The sequence below is a fragment of the Lepisma saccharinum genome, chromosome 23 (assembly GCF_977018435.1).
Source record: "Lepisma saccharinum chromosome 23, izLepSacc3.1, whole genome shotgun sequence".
Lineage (NCBI taxonomy): Eukaryota > Metazoa > Arthropoda > Insecta > Zygentoma > Lepismatidae > Lepisma > Lepisma saccharinum.
The window spans coordinates 27430285-27448116 of record NC_139251.1 but is presented as its reverse complement, the minus strand read 5'-3'; the positions used below and the strand labels follow the sequence as shown (position 1 = coordinate 27448116).

Genomic DNA, 17832 nt, shown 5'->3' with positions numbered 1-17832 from the left:
ATTTAGTTTCTTTTGAGCTATGTCCGGCTTTGTGAAGACAGAGCTACGTTGAAGAAATAATAGTGGACTCAGGTCTCAAATGCTAGAAAACAGTGGTGATTGGATACAATGCACTGACCGTGTGTCACCCAATGAAACCACTTGGCAGTATTTGGCCCTTGAACAGATGTTTAGTGCCCCAGAGAGATTTTGTATAGAGAGAGAGACTGAGTGGATAGTAACTATTGTTGTAATTATTTTGTAAACACTTTGTTTCTCTGTTTAGTGGTTGGATACTGTTGTAATGGATTGGCTGACAGGCATATACTGCGGAGGGGACAATCAACATGCAAGACCAAATGCACATGAAGCAGTCGATAAGTTCAAGCAGAAGCTCACTCATTATCTGTACGAGACCTACACCCGAACAAGGATAGATCAACTTTTTAATATCATTATAGGTATGAAGAAATGTAGTGTATTAGTTCCTTACTGTTAAGCAGAATTTGTAATGCAGTACTAGTTTGTACCTTGAAGTAAATGGAAGAAATGCCAAAAACTGCAAGTTTCATTCAAGTAATTTATTATGTTTTAATCTGTCCTAAGAATTAGTGATAAGTAAAACTTATGCCGGGTATTTGAGAAATAACTGAGGGGCAAAAAAAATGTATTGCAAGTAAAATATTGAACGTACGTTAATGAAACCAGTCCAGAACGATCAAGGGAAGCAGATAGTTTGTGCATGTGTATCTTTTGTTAAGCTGAGAGTTCACTTGCCTGCCGCTAGGTGACACTCAAATCGCCCACATCACTCGCATTGTTTTGGTTCCCAAGATCACCGGATCTTACACCGTGCAACTTCTTTTTGTGGGGTTTCATCAAAGACAGACACTATCCACAGGTCCATTTTTATGCGAGTGTGGCAAGAACTAGACTATTGTGTCGATGTGGGTCGTGCCACCTGTGGTGCACACATTGAACATTTGTAGGTGTAAATAAAAACTGCTGGAGTTCTTCATTCATTCTGGACTGGGTTCATTAACGTAAGTTCAGTATTTTACTTGTAATAAATTTTTGTAACTCCTCAATTATTTATGAAATGCCGGGTATACTGCTTGCATAAAGATTAAACATAAAATAATACATTAATACTAACATTGGCCAACATAATTTTAATAAAATGAAAGCAGTAACAAAGCTATTTTAATGTAACTTGTATTGATTTTTGGAGATGGATGTTTTTGTATTTTAGAATATCCAGATTCTCAACCTGCTGTAGAAGATTTGAGAATCTGCTTGCAGAAGACTGACCTGAGGCCTTACTTGACACAGAAACTCCAGAGAGCTCTGGAAACACGTCTCCTGCACCCAGGCGTGAATACACCTGATATTCTCACGGCATATGTGGCTGCCATAAGGGCATTGAGGCAGTTGGATCCAACGGGAGTGTTACTTGAAACTGTTACACAACCAGTGAGGTACGCTTGCATGTGTTTTCTCAGCTCTCCTCTCATTGACTTAAAATGTTAAATGTCAACTCATGATACATGCACTGAAAGTTTTGGGTTTGGGGTTCAGGAAGAGTCTCTTCTATTGTGTTGGTTCTCTTCTTTTGTTGATCATTCCTTCTCATTCTTAAATAGAGAAATTGTAATGCTTTTTATTTTAACTGCCTGAGCAAAATGTCCCACCCCAAATGTCACCAGTAACCAATATTCTGTAATTTTGAAGTGTATGCTTATGCTTTGGGTGTATAGGGTGACATTTTGAGAAGGCTCTGGCATCTCAGTCAGCATAATCCTCTGTCAGGCTGTGTGTTGTCTTTACGTTTGCTGAGTGCCCCTTTACAGCCTCAGCTTTTAACCTAGATAAGGAGAGTTTAGTCCTCAGGGACATGTATTATATCATTTATGCTAAGGGGCACGTTCCCGTATAATGTGATGGGCGCAAATAGCCTAAGTGCTGATGCACCCACAATTTTAATTTCAGTCAAGTGTCTACTCAGATTTGAACCTGATACAATTGCTGTTATTTAATAATAACAGTAGGGCCCTCCCCAATAGCATATTGATAATGCCATCACCTTGCAATCAAGAGGTCCTGGGTTCGATTCTTCATTGACACTTTAAACTGTAGGTCCAGTACCAATAAGCCTATCTGTACATAAAAGTCTACTTAAAAACAAACTCAACTAATAACCCCATGGTCATCTTTAATGGACTTGTTCTTGTATCCATCCAGGAAACCTCTATAGGTTTGACACTTTCCATCATTCTGAATTCTTTCAGGCAATACTTAAGATGCCGAGATGACACTGTGAGATGTGTTGTCAGTAGCCTCACAGAAGAGGGCCCAAGTGAGTTGGCTGATGAGTTAGTGCGAGGGGAAGGTCTTCAGCTGGACGAAGGGACCCCGTCGGATGACGACACCGAAAACTGGGAGAACTGGAATCCAGATCCGGTTGATGCTGATCCTTGTATGTTGCTTGATTTAAATTGTATTTTGAGGAATATATATTATAGGGGAGCCCTGATTGTATATTTCCTTGCATTATACAGTGAATTTTCATATCGCAATATAGCAAAATGCTATAAAAGTTTCCCTATTTTATATTTTTCTGCATTTTAAGATTATTCACCTTGGTCCTCTAAAAAACATAAAATCGAATTTCCACTGTATTTGAAATAGGCGAGATCCAATCTGTGCTCTGTGTCTTATCGACTAATATGGAGGAAAATCATTGGTCGTTTTGCTGATCCGATATATCTTAGTCTGTAGTTTAGTGCAAAATTTTACATTTTGTTAGTATTTTTATTTTTATTAATGTAAAGGTCTTTGATATAGTCCTAACATCAATGGTTTTTAATTTCTCTATTACGATTGTAAGTTCACAAATCACAGATTTATACCAATTGTTATTGAAGCCGTTTGCCCTCCTAATAATATTTGATTCGTTAATTTAATATCAAATAGGGATGTTAATAAGTATCCTACTAGTGTTGTAAAGTAAATGCCAAAATACGTAGTATCTCTTTTAAGGCAAAATGTGGGTTGAATTTTCATATTGGTCAATTCGTACATTTTTCATGTAGCAGAATATATTTTTCTAGTCATATTCACTTCATTGATTTTCTTAATTGAATTTGCTCACTTCTAATATTAGCAATACGAACACTAATCGTAATGTTTCCCTGAAAAGCAGTGAGTGAATGTGAGCTTAGTCTCACAAAGAAAAGTTTAAAATTACTTTGAAATAATGCCTTCGTTAAAATTTTAGAAGCTTGTATAGTCAATTTTAGGGAATCAATTAACGCAAGGCAATTCCTAACTTTGGATTTAATTTTTTTTACTTTTGCAGCGAAAACATCCAAAAGCAGAAGAACATCTGACATAATTTCAATTCTCGTTAATGTGTATGGCAGCAAGGAATTGTTCGTCAATGAATACCGCACCCTTCTTGCTGACCGTCTCCTGTCCCAGTTCAGCTACAATACTGAGAAGGAAATTCGGTACTTGGAGCTGCTCAAACTCAGGTGAGAAATACATTCCGTTATCTAGTTTTGTTGTGTGTTGCTTTTTTATTGAAAGAAAAATGTCATGTAATTGATCTATCCTCTTTTGCCAGCATTAAAGATGAAAAAAAAGACAGTATTGCTGTAAATTCGTCTGCAAAATGGGTCACAAGTGCAATGTCTGCTATACTACCCAGGTATTACAGAAACCTTGTTGGTTTTCCAAATTAATCCGCAAAAATTACAACTAGAACTACCATATTTACTCATGTATAACGTGCACTTTTTTCCAAAATGTTTCCTCCCAAAAACTGTGGTGCGCATTATGCACGGAATAATTCCGACAGCCAAGATGAAACCGTACAGGGTATTTCCATGATTTTGGGACACTTGCATTTATTTTTCGTGTTTACGGAACCCTATCATGTTATATATATATCGTTGTAAAGCTTAAAACCTGCAGTTTTTGAATATGGCATCAGTTTTCCATTCAAGATAATCACACTAATGTGAAATGCAATTGACACAAAATGAAGGAACGTTCTGATTTCTATGGTGCTTTGGATGAAAGAAAACATAAGGAAAAAGAAAACAATAATTAAAATGTATTACTGGCTAAATAATAATATATATATGGAGTGTGTAAATTCCTTACTGGAAGAAATCTTGTGCTCCTAACTGCTAGTTTGAAGGTCCTGAATGTGCCTCGTATAAAACTTTGAAGGAAGGCCATTTCATACGATTTTTCACTTTGTAATGTAATGTTCTGCGACACCAAGGAAAGCAGTGCAACTCTTGCGAATTTCGTCTCATGGGATGCATACAGCAGGATTTGTTGGGCGAGAAATAATACAAAATAACTTCCTGAGCACTGCAAATCCATAACATAATTTTCATCTTGCTTTCTAGTATTACAGAATAAATAAGGTGGTTAAAGAGTTAAAGCTTTGAAATGCTAAACACAGTGGAGGGAGAGAGGGGAGGTGGCATGGGTTGGAGATTTATTGTTTACACAAGAGGATATTCTCCTCTTGGTCCACATAGCATCAGGTGATTTATTGAATAGGTATGATGTCATTCACTTTTGATCGGCATAGCAACAGCTTTATGACCTACAACTAAGAAAGCCATTTCTTGAAACTGGATTGTACTGTGCATTATATACAAGATATAAATTTTTGTAACGTTTACCCATCAAAAACCAGGATGCGCCTTATACACGATTGCGCACTATACACGTGTAAATATGGTATTTCATTTTTTTCACAATGCTTTCATGCCTTTACTGGTGGAATAAGAAACTTTTACGTGCATTTGTATACCGTATGAAAATTTCATGGGAAAACTTTGATGTTGCACTTAAAATTTGTTGTCATTAACACTTTGCTTACATATTTTTCCAACATGATTTATGATAAATAATATAATATAAACAATAAAATAATGTTACACTCACTTTGTTTTGTTGTAATTTCTGGGACATATGCAGTATTTTCACCTGTTTATTCATGCAGTCTTCATAAAGTATGTAATCTATCTATCTATATAAAAATGGATGTATGTTTATTTGTTCCGGCATAACACTTGAACACCTGGAGCAATTTCAACCAAAGTTGGTACACGTATCACTTGCAATCTGGAAAGAATACTTTGGGGGGTAAGACACTGCTGGCACCCCTAGGTGTGGGGTGGGAAGGGGTGACATGTAGAAATAATAAAAAACGACCGATATTAAATTCCGCACAAACAGACATCCCTGACTATGCAATCGTGCACAACGATAGTGTTTCTCGGGTTGTCTAACATTCAGGTTGTGTTGCGAAAACGACCCATAAAAGTGTGGAATCCATAGTTTTCATGACACTCCCAATACGGTTCAGCTTCAAGTTCATCACCTATCGCATGGGGGGTGAAAAATAAAATGCCACAAATGACCTAGATTAGTGTCGAATCCATAGTTTTCGGAGTCGCTAAGCTAATTGGTGACATTCACGATCGCATTTATAATTAGTTACATTTTACACTATAGTTAGAATTCATTATTTTCCTGTCTAATACAAGATTGGGATAAATAAATACCCGGGCAACGCCAAGTAATCAGCTAGTAGAAAATATGCAAAATCTATTGAAAACTGAAAAAAAAAGCAAGTACCAGGTGTGCCGGTTAATAATTCTTAATTGATCCGAAAGAAAACAAGTGTATCTGGGGAGAAAGGTAACAAATGCTTTATTCAAAGTATGTGCCATCGCTAGCTATGCATTGTGTCCATCTGTCCATCAAATTGTGGATGCTCTTCCAGAAAAATCGTTCACATTTTCAGGTGATCCAGTCAGCAAGCCATTGTTCGACATCTTCGTAATTGTTGAAGTGTTGCTGGGAAAGTGAGTGAGACATCGATGAAAACAAATGGTAGTCCGAAGGGGCTAAGTCTGATGAGTATGGCGGGTGGGGCAAGAATTCCCAGCCAAGTGCAGAAATGGTGTGTCTGACGCCTTTCGCTGTGTGTGATGAGGCGTTGTCGTGCTGCAAAATCACTTTTCCATGTCTTGTCACCCAATCTGGGTGCTTTTCGATCAATGCATAGTTTAAATTGATGAGTTGTTGACGGTAGCGAATGGCATTCACTGTTTCACCTGGTTTCAGAAGCTCATGGTACACCACACACTTCTGATCCCACCAAATGCACAGCATTGTCTTCCTTCCGAAGCGATTCGGTTTAGCGGTCGATGTTGAAGGTTGTCCTGGGTCAACCCATGAGTTTTTGCATTTTGGGTTCTCGAAGTAGATCCATTTTTTGTCCCCAGTCACTCACTATCCGATGCAAGAAAGACTTTCTTTCATGCCGAGAAAGCAACACTTCACACACCGTTTTTCGCTTTTCCATTTGTCTGTCGTTCAGATGATGTGGAACCCATTTTCCTGCCTTCTGGATGTTTCCCATGGCATGAAGACGATCAGATATGGTTTGGCGACCAACATTTAACTTCTCTGCCAGTTGTTGTTGCGTTTGCGTATCGTCTTTGTCCAACAGTGCTTGCAATTTGGCATCTTGGAATTTTTTTGTCTTTCAAGTCGAAATCACCACTTTTGAATCATCGTAACCAACGCACACAAGCATCTTGCGTTACGACATTGTCACCGTACGTTTCCACAAGGATATGATGGCTTTCACTCGCGTTTTCTTTTGGATTGAACGAGAAAAGCAGGACGTGCCGCACATGCTCCTTATTTGGTTTGAAGGTCAACCTGTTTCCCACACAAACCCAATATCACAATCACTTGCACTTGGTCCAAGTGCATCCACGTGCAATCCACGGCATTTTGACAGATACTGTCCTGGCAACACACTGACGTAACATTTGCTTCCAGCAACGAAATTGAGAATTATTAACTGGCATGCCTGAAATACCAACGAAACAAAGTGACTGTCAGAAATTTCATAAACATTTATTTTCTTTCTAAATTCGTGAATTAATTCCTGAAAGCTAATAATAAGGCAATGGACATTCTGAAAAATTATTCAATTCTATTGTTCAATATAATTAGCTTTTTCTTATTTATCTTAGTAATTTGCTTGCATGTAACTAAATTGTTGTATTTGATCCCATTGAAAAAAAATAATTATTTATATGCATGGCAGAAACATGGTTAGAAATTAATTTCTGTGTTGATAGGTTGCAAACAAATGTATTAATTGCCCATCAGTTTTACTGAGTCAATCAACTGTTTATTTTTTGGTCCATATTACAGATCACACACAATCTGCGTAATATGTCATTGTTAATGTGTAAAAAATTTCAAGTGATAATTGTAAGAGATGCAGAATTTATTATTGTTGCCTTTCCAGGTTTGGGGAAGCCCAACTCCATTATTGTGAGGTTATGCTGAAAGACGTTTATGACTCGAAGAGAATAAATGCTCACTTGCACTCAGATCCTAACTTCAACTTGGACAGACAGGTAATAACACTCTTTCATGATAAAACCCTACAATAAAATACTACATGAAAGAACCTCGTGTGAACAGTATTTTATATATGTACAATTTAGAAGAATGAGTCCATTTTCTTACAGTGTATGAAAACTGCAAAAGTGATTCTGAATCATATTTGATGACTGAAATGAAGCAGCATCTTATGAAACACAGACATGATGTGATTTTTATTTTTTTTACATTTGAAGAATTTTGTGCAAACAAATGTTACATACCAGGAAGAGAAAGAATGTGGTCAATTCCTGAACTAAAGTGGACAGTCATTTGTTTATCCTTTCACAGTCATGGCATACATAAATTTTCCCCCTTGGAAGTGCCCATATATTCCTAACTTCCTTTCGTGACTTTGTTGTCAAAAAGTTCAATAACGTTAAATATTATGTCTGCTTTCACAGTGTGCTGTATTCCCTTTTGTGATGATACAAACAAGTGGCACTGAATAGATGTGACACATTTTGATGACATAAAGGTCATATTGTAGTTTCTCAACAGTAATCTCACATTGTATTGATCTATGAAAAGGCTTCTAAAATGGTAAATTTTGTTTTAAAATTCGTTTTGTTTCACTTTTGCTCTCTTGAATTATTTTGTGCTAGCATAATTGTTCTAGAGATAGAAATTATGTTATTATGTGTAAACCCAGACTTTTCTACCAAATAGTTTGTTTTTTAAGTCCACTTTATACACAGGCTAATCGAGACTGGACCTACAGGGTGGGAAGTAACCTTTTGCTAGGGGTCTGCAGGAAAAAGTAACAACAATTAAGAAATTATGGTAATACCAAATGTTTACTACGACAATTGTGGTTACAAAAACAAAATTAAAAGTTAGTTCACGACAAAGCCCCTTGCTTCAAGGCAAATACTAAAACCAAGACCTTCTTCGGCAAAGTGGCATTGACTTCTTCAGCAGTTCTTAATGGCCAGGTGCATCACCAGACCTGAATGCAGCAGAGCACTTTTTGGCTATTCTGAAGGATGCAGTTGAGTCCTTGATGATAGTGGAACGCGGACCGGACCGCTATTCTCGGCCAACACTCCATGCACATCTGGAACAAGTCCTCCGTGACATGGAATGGAATACGGACTGTTTGCGAATCTTCTGAGCTCCTACCCTGATCGTCTTCGTGCTGTGAGAGAAGCAAACGGCGGACATACTAACTTTTAATTTTGTTTTTACAACCACAATTGTCGTAGTAAACATTTGGTATTACCATAATTTCTTAATTGTTGTTACTTTTTACTGTGGACCCCTAGCAAAAGGTTATTTCCCACCCTGTACAGTTTAAAGTGGGATCCAAATCAATATGTGCTTTCATCTGATATAAAACCCATGATCCCTTGATTACAAGGCTACAACCAGTGTCGTGCCCAAGGGGTTGGCGGGTCTTATACCCCCCCTTCCTTTTGGCCCAGTATTCCTTAAAAAAAAAGAACGTCAAAGGTAGGGAAAGATGGCAAAATGAGAGCAGAGAAAGTGTACGTAACCCCTCCCTTTTGAAAATCCTGGACACGCCACTGTCTACAACATAACCACAACACCATCGGGGAGGCCCTCCTTTTCTACTAAAGTATGCAGTATTGAGGTTTGAACTATGAAATCAATCAAATACTTTTGATTTTCCTGTTTGTAGTCATTAAGGAAACACGTTACAGTGGAACCTGACAGCGTGTTTTCAGGCTACAAAGATGTATAAAACATGCAGGAAAACGTAAAATATGGGAAATTTTTGACACATGTGGCTTTATTAGGTCCATGAAGATTGAATGTATAATGCCGGAAAATCTAATATCGAGTTTCCACTCTTTTTTTTTAATTAACCTTTGTGCTTTTGGTCCTCATATCACAAACTCCTAAACTCTGTTTCATTAACATTATCTTTCTGTTTTATTGTTTTCAGCAATTCCCAGCATCAGCATTAATACTTTCTGCACAGTTTTGGCCCCCATTTAAAGAAGAAACTCTAGAACTACCCAATTTTGTGCTTGAGCATCTTCAAAACTACACAAGGGCATTTGAAACACTCAAGGTAAGATTTTTATAATGAATAGTTTAATATATTTTTTACTGTTAATGTGCATGAAAAGAAACAGCAAGCATATGTGTGTTGTATAGGGTGTTCCGTGTAGGACGACGAATTAGAAAATTAAATAAAAATAGGGAAAATATCATTAAAATAGTTATATTTCACATATATCTAAGCAGTAACATCTACCATTTACGTATGAAAGACAATGTCAGGCATATATCCACCCCTACTGAGTCTGCATTCATTTATACACTCCACATAATTATTGATAACCTTCTCGCAGATGTCTGTCCAGATGCCTCCAATCACCCGTATGATTTCCACCTTCAGTTCCAAAAGGGTTCATGATTTGTTGCCGTACACCTGTGATTTCACAAACCCCCATAAGAAGAAATCATGGGGTGTAAGATCGCATGACCTTGCTGGCCATTCCTGGTCACCGTGCAAAGAGATCACTCTTTGCGGGCATTTTTCATGGCGTCCCATATCGTAACCACAACAAACGAGTCAAAACAATTGAGGCTACATTAATCGGCATGGCAACAGATACCAACAGTTCTGCCAACCTCGAAACAAAACAAAAGCACTCAATTCAAATTCGGCATCCATTACGGAACACCCTTTACTACTGTAAAAGAAGGAAGGCCTTTCAGCTTCAATGCTGCAGGTTACGTACAAGGTGTGACATAAAGTTTTGGACAGAATACTGAGAGGGTATATTTATTTTTTATTCTTCAAAGTAATCCTACGTGGCACTAGTGTACTTGATATATCTTTGATGTAAAGCATCACTGTAAGATTACAAATTATGGATACTCAAGTTTGGACTCCAATGAAAAATTAACCAGTACACCCACGTAGAAAAGAGTTGAATCAAAATTTAGCTTATTCAGTTTTGCGATAATATATAGTAACAAATTTCTTTTTGAGTAATCCAATTTTTTATCATCTTAAAAAAAAGTTCCAGTTTGTTGGTGTTTTCCAAACATTCTCTTTGAAATTCTATAAATAAAAAAAGTGTGGTCTGATTGTGATGAAATTTAAGTACACTGCTGGTGAGATGTTTTATATATAATTCGGAAGTGCGAATACCAGTCAAAAACATATGAGTTTGGCATGATGTCGTTCCTGTATATAGTTTTGAACATTTCATACGTTTCTGTTGAGGTTTTCCCATGTTCACACATTGTCCCATTGTAAACTTACAAGTGGAGAAAAAAACAAGTTGAATTAGAGAAGCTGCTCTTACGTTGAATCAAACAATTGCTACTAATCAAATAAGTATTTCAGGTACTCACTGAGATGTGTGAAATGATGGATACATGGCCAACTTGTAACCTCAGCCTGGAAACTATATTGTCACACCTCGTAAGTTGAGATTTTCTATCTCGGCAACAAAGAACATTGAGTGTTTAGAAGGCATTCCGTGTGAAAGTTTTAGAAGGTAAAATAAAAACGGAATTTAATATTTACGTTCTCCCACATAATTCAGTTATTCACTTCTTCTTTTGTTTACAGGGAAATCGTACATTATGTTGGAAGCCCCACCTTGGATCTGTTAATCTGGATTTAGAACTGAAGGACAGGAAAATCAATCTCACAGTGTCCCCGATTCACGCAACTATAATCTGGCATTTTCAGTCTAAAAGTAGGTGGAAATTCTAGTTATGTTGTATGATTTTCTTGATGTGTTGCATAAAACTGGGATTTTAAATGTAGCATTTACTTGTAGCTTCTACCTCGTGTCAACATAATTCACACAACTCAAATTACTGTGAATAAGACATAACAAATGTGTATATAAGTTACTATGTAGAAATGTTTGTGTAACGAACAGAGTGCAATGTAAACTTTTCTGTTAATGCACGAGAAATGAAAGCAAACATCATCAGAGAGAAAGAAAGCTAGATATTAAACTGTAGGCCCAGTCCCAATTAGGCTATCTTCTCATAAAGTGAACTCAAAACAAAAATGCCAGCCTTTAAAATGAATTTCTAAGTTACTCTATCATGATGTGTCATCTAGTAGTCAATGCTCGAAGTGAGGAGGGATGCGGGGGGATGGTACCTCTCTGCAGCTACCTTATTGTCACCATGTTAAATCATATGAGCATCCTTCAGCTGCTATCCCCAAGGCAAGACCAAACACCCTCCCCCCTTCCCCAGCTAAGAATTTCCACATCAAGTGTTGCTAGTAATACTTTTAGAAGAAAAAATGCATAATGTTATTAATTGAATACATCACATTGGTTTTGCTATTTTCATAAAAAACTTATTGCATTTTTAATCAGTATTTGGTTAATGCAAATGAAAATCAGTTGTGTGCATTTTGTCCTCTAAATTACATTTATGCGTTGATGTGTTTTGTGCATTGCAGTATAACATTCATAATTATATGCATGTAGTCAATGTGAACAAAGAAACTTTTGATTTACAGGTCAATGGACAATTGATGAACTGAGTCAAGTCATGCATGTTCCACCTACATTGTTAAGAAGAAAGATAACTTTTTGGCAGTCTCAGGTGTGTATCATGAATTTAAATATTATATGAATAAAGATGAATATTAGCAGTGCACAATTATACATGTTGCCAAGGATAATGTGCGGTGTCTTTAATTTTATTGTGGTAGGAATAATGCTTTCAGGAAGAGACTAACTTGGATCGTATGGGCAGTAGCACACCCAATTGTGGAGGATATTGATGGGGGCTCATTCAGGGGCAGTATGTATTTATTAAATACCTTCATAATGATATCAAAATAACAGTAATCTCTTAGCTTAAATTGCTACATGAATTTGTAATTGCAGCAGTGGCTTCAATTAACAGATCCAACTCTATAAAACAAAGAGCCACACACCCAGTGGAGGCACATGGTGGTTTAGATCCTACTTTAAACTGTAGGTCCAGTCCTGATTAGCCTTTCTGTGTATAAAGTGCACTTAGAAATAAACTCAAACAAACAAATCACTGCACTTTTGTAATCAGCAGGGAACGGATTTATATGTATATACATATTTATGTATGAAGCTGAAATCAGTTATACGAGGCACATTTTTAAAGAAAGTTCCATTTTGATATTACATAAACACAAGGACACATGTTGTAATAATTTTATTTTTCAACACAATTTCCACCTACATTAAGGCACTTAGTGTATCGTACGACCAGCTTCTGAATGCCATCTTCATAGAAATCGGCTGCCTGGTTTTACGCACTTTTTCATCAACTTGCTGCACCAGGTCATCGTTATTGACGGATGGTCGCTCACTTCATCTCTCATCGTGCACGTTTCTACGGCCACCTTTAAATGCCCTCACCCATCTTCTTACCATGCAATCACTTATAGCATTGTCTCCGTACACTTCTGCAATCTGCCGATGGATTTCGGCCGCTTTCACGTCTCTTGCACTTAGAAAACGAATGACAGCGCAGTTCACACTCCACGGGACTTTCAATCGTCTGAGGTATTGTAACCAGACCTGAACAACTGTCTACTCGAGCAAATGGTTGCGTACTGCTGTCTGTGGCAAGCCCATAGATGCAGGTCCTCATCGTGCATGTGCAAAACTGCAAGTGCAGCGCTACAGCAGCCTAATTGCAAAACGGAACTTACTTAAAAATATGCCTCATATGTTGTATTATCTTTGCACATCATGGAATGTAGACACAAAAAAATCAGTTTTTATTTTCCTTATTTGTACATATAATAGGTTTTGGCTCATGTTTTACATATTTTAGTGATTTTTACATATTACATAGAACCCCGATTTTACGTTCCTTGATTTTACATATTTCCATATTATACATTCAACCTTGATGGTCCCAATGTTATGAAATTTTCCTCAATTTTAATTTTTTACAGCTTGGTTCCCTAAAAAACCGTAAAAACATGGTTCTACCGTATTTCCATATTTCAGAACATTTCTCAACATATACTCCATATTCGCACAATAACTACATGTTTCCATGTGACCAAAAGAGTTGGGTGAATTTCTTGTGAATAACTGGCAAAGTCTGAAACGACATTAAACACATGAAAGTTTACGACCTCTTTTATATCCTCTGATTGCGTTAATTACAAGTTTTTTCAACCTTGTCCTACTGTACAAAGCCCTAGAAATAAAAGAACTAAAATACCTATCCGGGCGGTTTCAATATCTTTCGGACTTTCACTCCCGCAACACCAGATCACGTGAAAAATCTCTGTTATCCATCCCTATCCACAGATCTAACTTCTACGCCAATTCGTTTACCGTTACCTCTGCAGGACACTGGAACAGACTGCCCCCCGAAATCAAAGCCTCCTCCTCAGTTGTAACATTCAAAAGACAATTAAAATTATACATGCTAAACAATTGGACCTAGATTAAATTCCCAGAAAGAAATACGTTATACATTTAGCCCACGAACTATGTTTTCTATGTAGGTACTTGTGTGTGAATGTGTGTGTGTGTGTGTGTGCATGTAGAAACTGTATTGCTTTTATTTTTAATTTCTTCTAAGCTACATTTTTTCATTGTGTTAGTAAAAATAATGAGCAATGTACGTAATTAATGGTTAATCCAGGGCTTGACTGCTCGTATTCAAACTCTATTGCTTTCATTTTTATTTTCATTTTACTTTCATTACTTTATTTTTCTTTTATTATTTTATTTTTCATTTATCTTTTTAAATTTTTTAATTGTATACAATTTACTGCAAAAAAATGATCCCTGTAATTAATGGTTAAGTGGAAGAGAAGGCATTAATGCCTTAACTTCGCCATGTAAACAAAGTCGTAAATAAAATAATAAATAAATAAATAAATGGATGTATGTGTGTATGTTTGTTCTGGCATAACTCTCGAATGCCTGGAGCGATTGCAACCAAACTTGGTACACGTATCACTTGCAATCTGGAAAGAAATACTATGGGGGTAAGACACCCTTGGCACACCTAGGGGTGGGAGTGGGAAGGGGGTGACATGTAAAAATAATCGAAAAAGACCGATATCAGTGTGCAATTCATAGTTTTCAGGGTCGCTAAGATGAATAGTGTCACTCCCAATGCCATTCAACTCCAAGTTCATCACCTATCGAGTTGGGTCAAAGAGGGGGTGAAAAATAAAATGTCAAAAATGACCTAGATTAGCCTTGAATCCATAGTTTTCGGAGTCACTAAGCTAATTGGTGACATTCACGATGACATTTACCTGTAAATAAAATTAGTTACATTGGCACCCCTAGGGGTAGGTTTGAGAAGGGGTACATGTAAAAATAATCTATAACGACCGATATTAGTGTGGAATCCATAGTTGTTGGCGTTGCTAAGATGAATAGTGACACTCCCAATACCATTCAACTCCAAGACACCCCTGGCACCCCTAGGGGTGAGGGTGGGAAGGGGGTGACATGTTAAATGACCGATATTAGTGTGGAATCCATAGTTTTCGGGCTCGCTAAGATGAATAGTGACACTCCAATGCCGTTCAACTCTAAGTTCGTTTTACACTACGAGGGTCACTATTTATATTTTGAGCCTAACAATGAAAAAACAGGAATTTTGCATTGAAAACTGCTTTATTGTTTTTCGAAGTATTCTCCTTTATGGTCAATACACTTTTGCATTCGTTCGAACCATTTGTCAAAGCAGTTTTTCCAATCTTCTTGAGACACCTCCATAATATGGTTTTTGAACGCATCAACAGCGTCTTGCGCTGACGAAAATCGTTGTCCACGCAATTTATTATTGACACTCGGGAACAAGAAGAAGTCATTGGGTGCCAAATCAGGACTGTACGGCGGATGACCCATCAATTCGATTTTTTGACTGTTCATAAAGTCGGTTGTTAGACGAGATGTTTGACAGCTGGCATTGTCTTGATGAACAATGATCCGATGGCGCTTGTTTGTTTTCCGTATTTGACCGAAGACCTCTGGCAAACAAATTGTTGTGTACCATTCAGAGTTGACCGTTCTACGTTCCTCTAAAGGCACAATTGCCACATGACCAGTTTTGCCGAAAAAACAGGCGACCATTTGTTTCAATGTGCTTCAAGCGCGAACAACTTTTGTTGGATCGGGATCATCTTGAAACACCCATACAGTCGACTGCTGTTTACGTTCCGGCTCATATGCATATATCCATGATTCGTCACCTGTTACAATCTTATATACGTCTTTTGAAGCACCACGATTGTATTTATTGAGCATTTGTTTGCACCAATTGACGCAAGCGTCTTTTTCAGTTTTTGTCAAATTGTGTGGGATCCAACGAGAACATACCTTTCTCACAGCTAAATAATCATGTAATATTTTATATATACTGGTGGAACTAATGCCTATGGTTGCCTCAATCTCACAGTATGTCACATGACGATCTTGCAGTATTATTTCATGGTGGTTGCGGTAAACGCGGTTTAAAATTACTTACGTGAAATTTAAAAGATTTCGTAATTCCGCGTTGCACAATTTAATGGTTCAATCCTATTAATTTCGAAGATCCACTGTCTTCATTCACAAAAGGGTACGGCGTTTGAAGCGGAGTATTAGGTTTTGCACAGCATCAATGTTTTCTTGAACAACAACTGATTTTGGACGACCTTCGCGAATCTCGTCGGTGAGCGAATGGCGGCCACGATTAAATTCGTTATACCAGTGTTTCACAGTGGCAAAGGATGGGGCTTCATCGCCAAACGTGGAAGTAAGTTGATCGATGCACTCTTGTCTTGATAATCCACGTCGAAAATCGTAAAAAATCATCGCACGAAAATGTTCACGAGTTAATTCCATTTTATTGTTGTCACGCAATCTCCAAGGCAACATAAACAACACAAATGAAGCTATTGACAAAACATTTGAAGTACGTTATAGCTAATAATGCCAGATGATTCCGTGCAAACGTCAAATCGCGCCTAACTTCAATCAGTGTTGCCAAGGCTCAAAATATAAATAGTGACCCTCGTATAGTTAGAATTCATTATTTTCCTGTATTGGGATAAATAAATACCCAAGCAACGCCAGGCAATCAGTTAGTCAGATATATGGTTTTGGTGCTTTGGGCAGTCACCCAGGTCACTTGGCCCTTAAGCTGCCCTATATCTTAAATTAATTAAAAAAATCAACTGTCTCTAGGTTATGCATTAGAAAAAAGAAGCTAAGTATCTAGACATTTACTTTACAAATACAGGACATATTTCATTTTTTCCTTTCTTTTTTGAAGGGTTTGTTGCGAGAAGTCAATACGGATACTTTCCTGTTGGTCGAAGAGAGTCCAATCAGAACTAAGTGCCCTGTTGCAACGGAAATGGTCTGCGAAGACGAGGAAACCGAAAGTGCCATGGCTTCTGCACATGACCAGAGAGAGGAAGAATTACAGGTACACAGTTAATGATTTTGCAGAGCTCTGTGCCCTAAACCAGATTTACATGGCCACTTTCTCGGTTGGCAAAAAGTTTCAAGTACTAAGAACAATTCTTAAAAATTGAACAAGCAATTAAAATTTAGAACTTCGGCAAACTTGTGTAGAATGAATAATTATATTCAGCAAAAGTACAAGCAGTGAATTTTCTGATTGTACATATGTCAATATGTTTTGCTGATACATTGATATGCCTATACTGGCAGATACCGATAGACTACTGATCAATTTGACACACCCCTAGAATAAACTTTCTTTATAACACAATAGGTTGCCACTTCTTCATTTAAAAAAAAAAATACAGAATATGTAAAGATTTATAATTTACTGAAAGTTTATATTTTTCTTCAATAGGTATTCTGGTCGTATATAGTTGGAATGTTAACTAATTTAGACTCGTTGCCTCTCGAGAGAATCCATCAGATGCTGAAGATGTTTGCCTCGCAAGGCCCAACTGCAGTGGAGTGCAGCCTGCAGGAACTGCGGCATTTCTTGGATAGGAAAGTACGAGAGCACAAGCTTCTCTTCAGTGGTGGCTTCTATAGGCTACCAAAAACATGATATTTATTCATTTAAGATTGTTATATGTGCATTTATGATTTATAAAATATGTATATAATAGTAATCATGGTTGTCTGCTGCATTTTCTTTGTATTAAAATTATTTGAAAAGAAAAATTATGGTTTTATATGTATATTTCTTCAAGTACTGTTTTCCCCCTCCCTTTAATATGGTATGTAATAATGTTATCACAATGGTAATGTTTTCTTAACATTTGTTATTTACTACAGTGGTTCCCAAACCTCTCTTCCGTTTCTTGATATATCAGATCTTCTCAATTATTCCTTATCTAACGTTATGAATAAATACAGTACTGCGTCAATTATGCGTTGTTCAGGCCCGGAGCCAGAATTGATC

The 17832-nt window shown here is 37.2% G+C and overlaps 1 protein-coding gene across 1 annotated transcript in view; it reads left to right on the top strand.

The window, feature by feature from the left end:
* Positions 1 to 17551, top strand: part of mr (anaphase promoting complex subunit morula) — a 35465-nt gene extending 17914 nt beyond the window's left edge. Inside the window, exons 6-15 of the mRNA XM_083110048.1 lie at positions 266 to 440; positions 1232 to 1457; positions 2268 to 2455; positions 3338 to 3512; positions 7340 to 7451; positions 9386 to 9514; positions 11033 to 11162; positions 11951 to 12036; positions 16717 to 16872; positions 17269 to 17551. Of these exons, the coding sequence (XP_082966174.1) occupies positions 266 to 440; positions 1232 to 1457; positions 2268 to 2455; positions 3338 to 3512; positions 7340 to 7451; positions 9386 to 9514; positions 11033 to 11162; positions 11951 to 12036; positions 16717 to 16872; positions 17269 to 17475 (1584 nt within the window). The 3' untranslated portion in view covers positions 17476 to 17551. The remainder of the gene's footprint in view (positions 1 to 265; positions 441 to 1231; positions 1458 to 2267; positions 2456 to 3337; positions 3513 to 7339; positions 7452 to 9385; positions 9515 to 11032; positions 11163 to 11950; positions 12037 to 16716; positions 16873 to 17268) is intronic.
* The last annotated feature ends 281 nt before the right edge of the window (positions 17552 to 17832 follow it).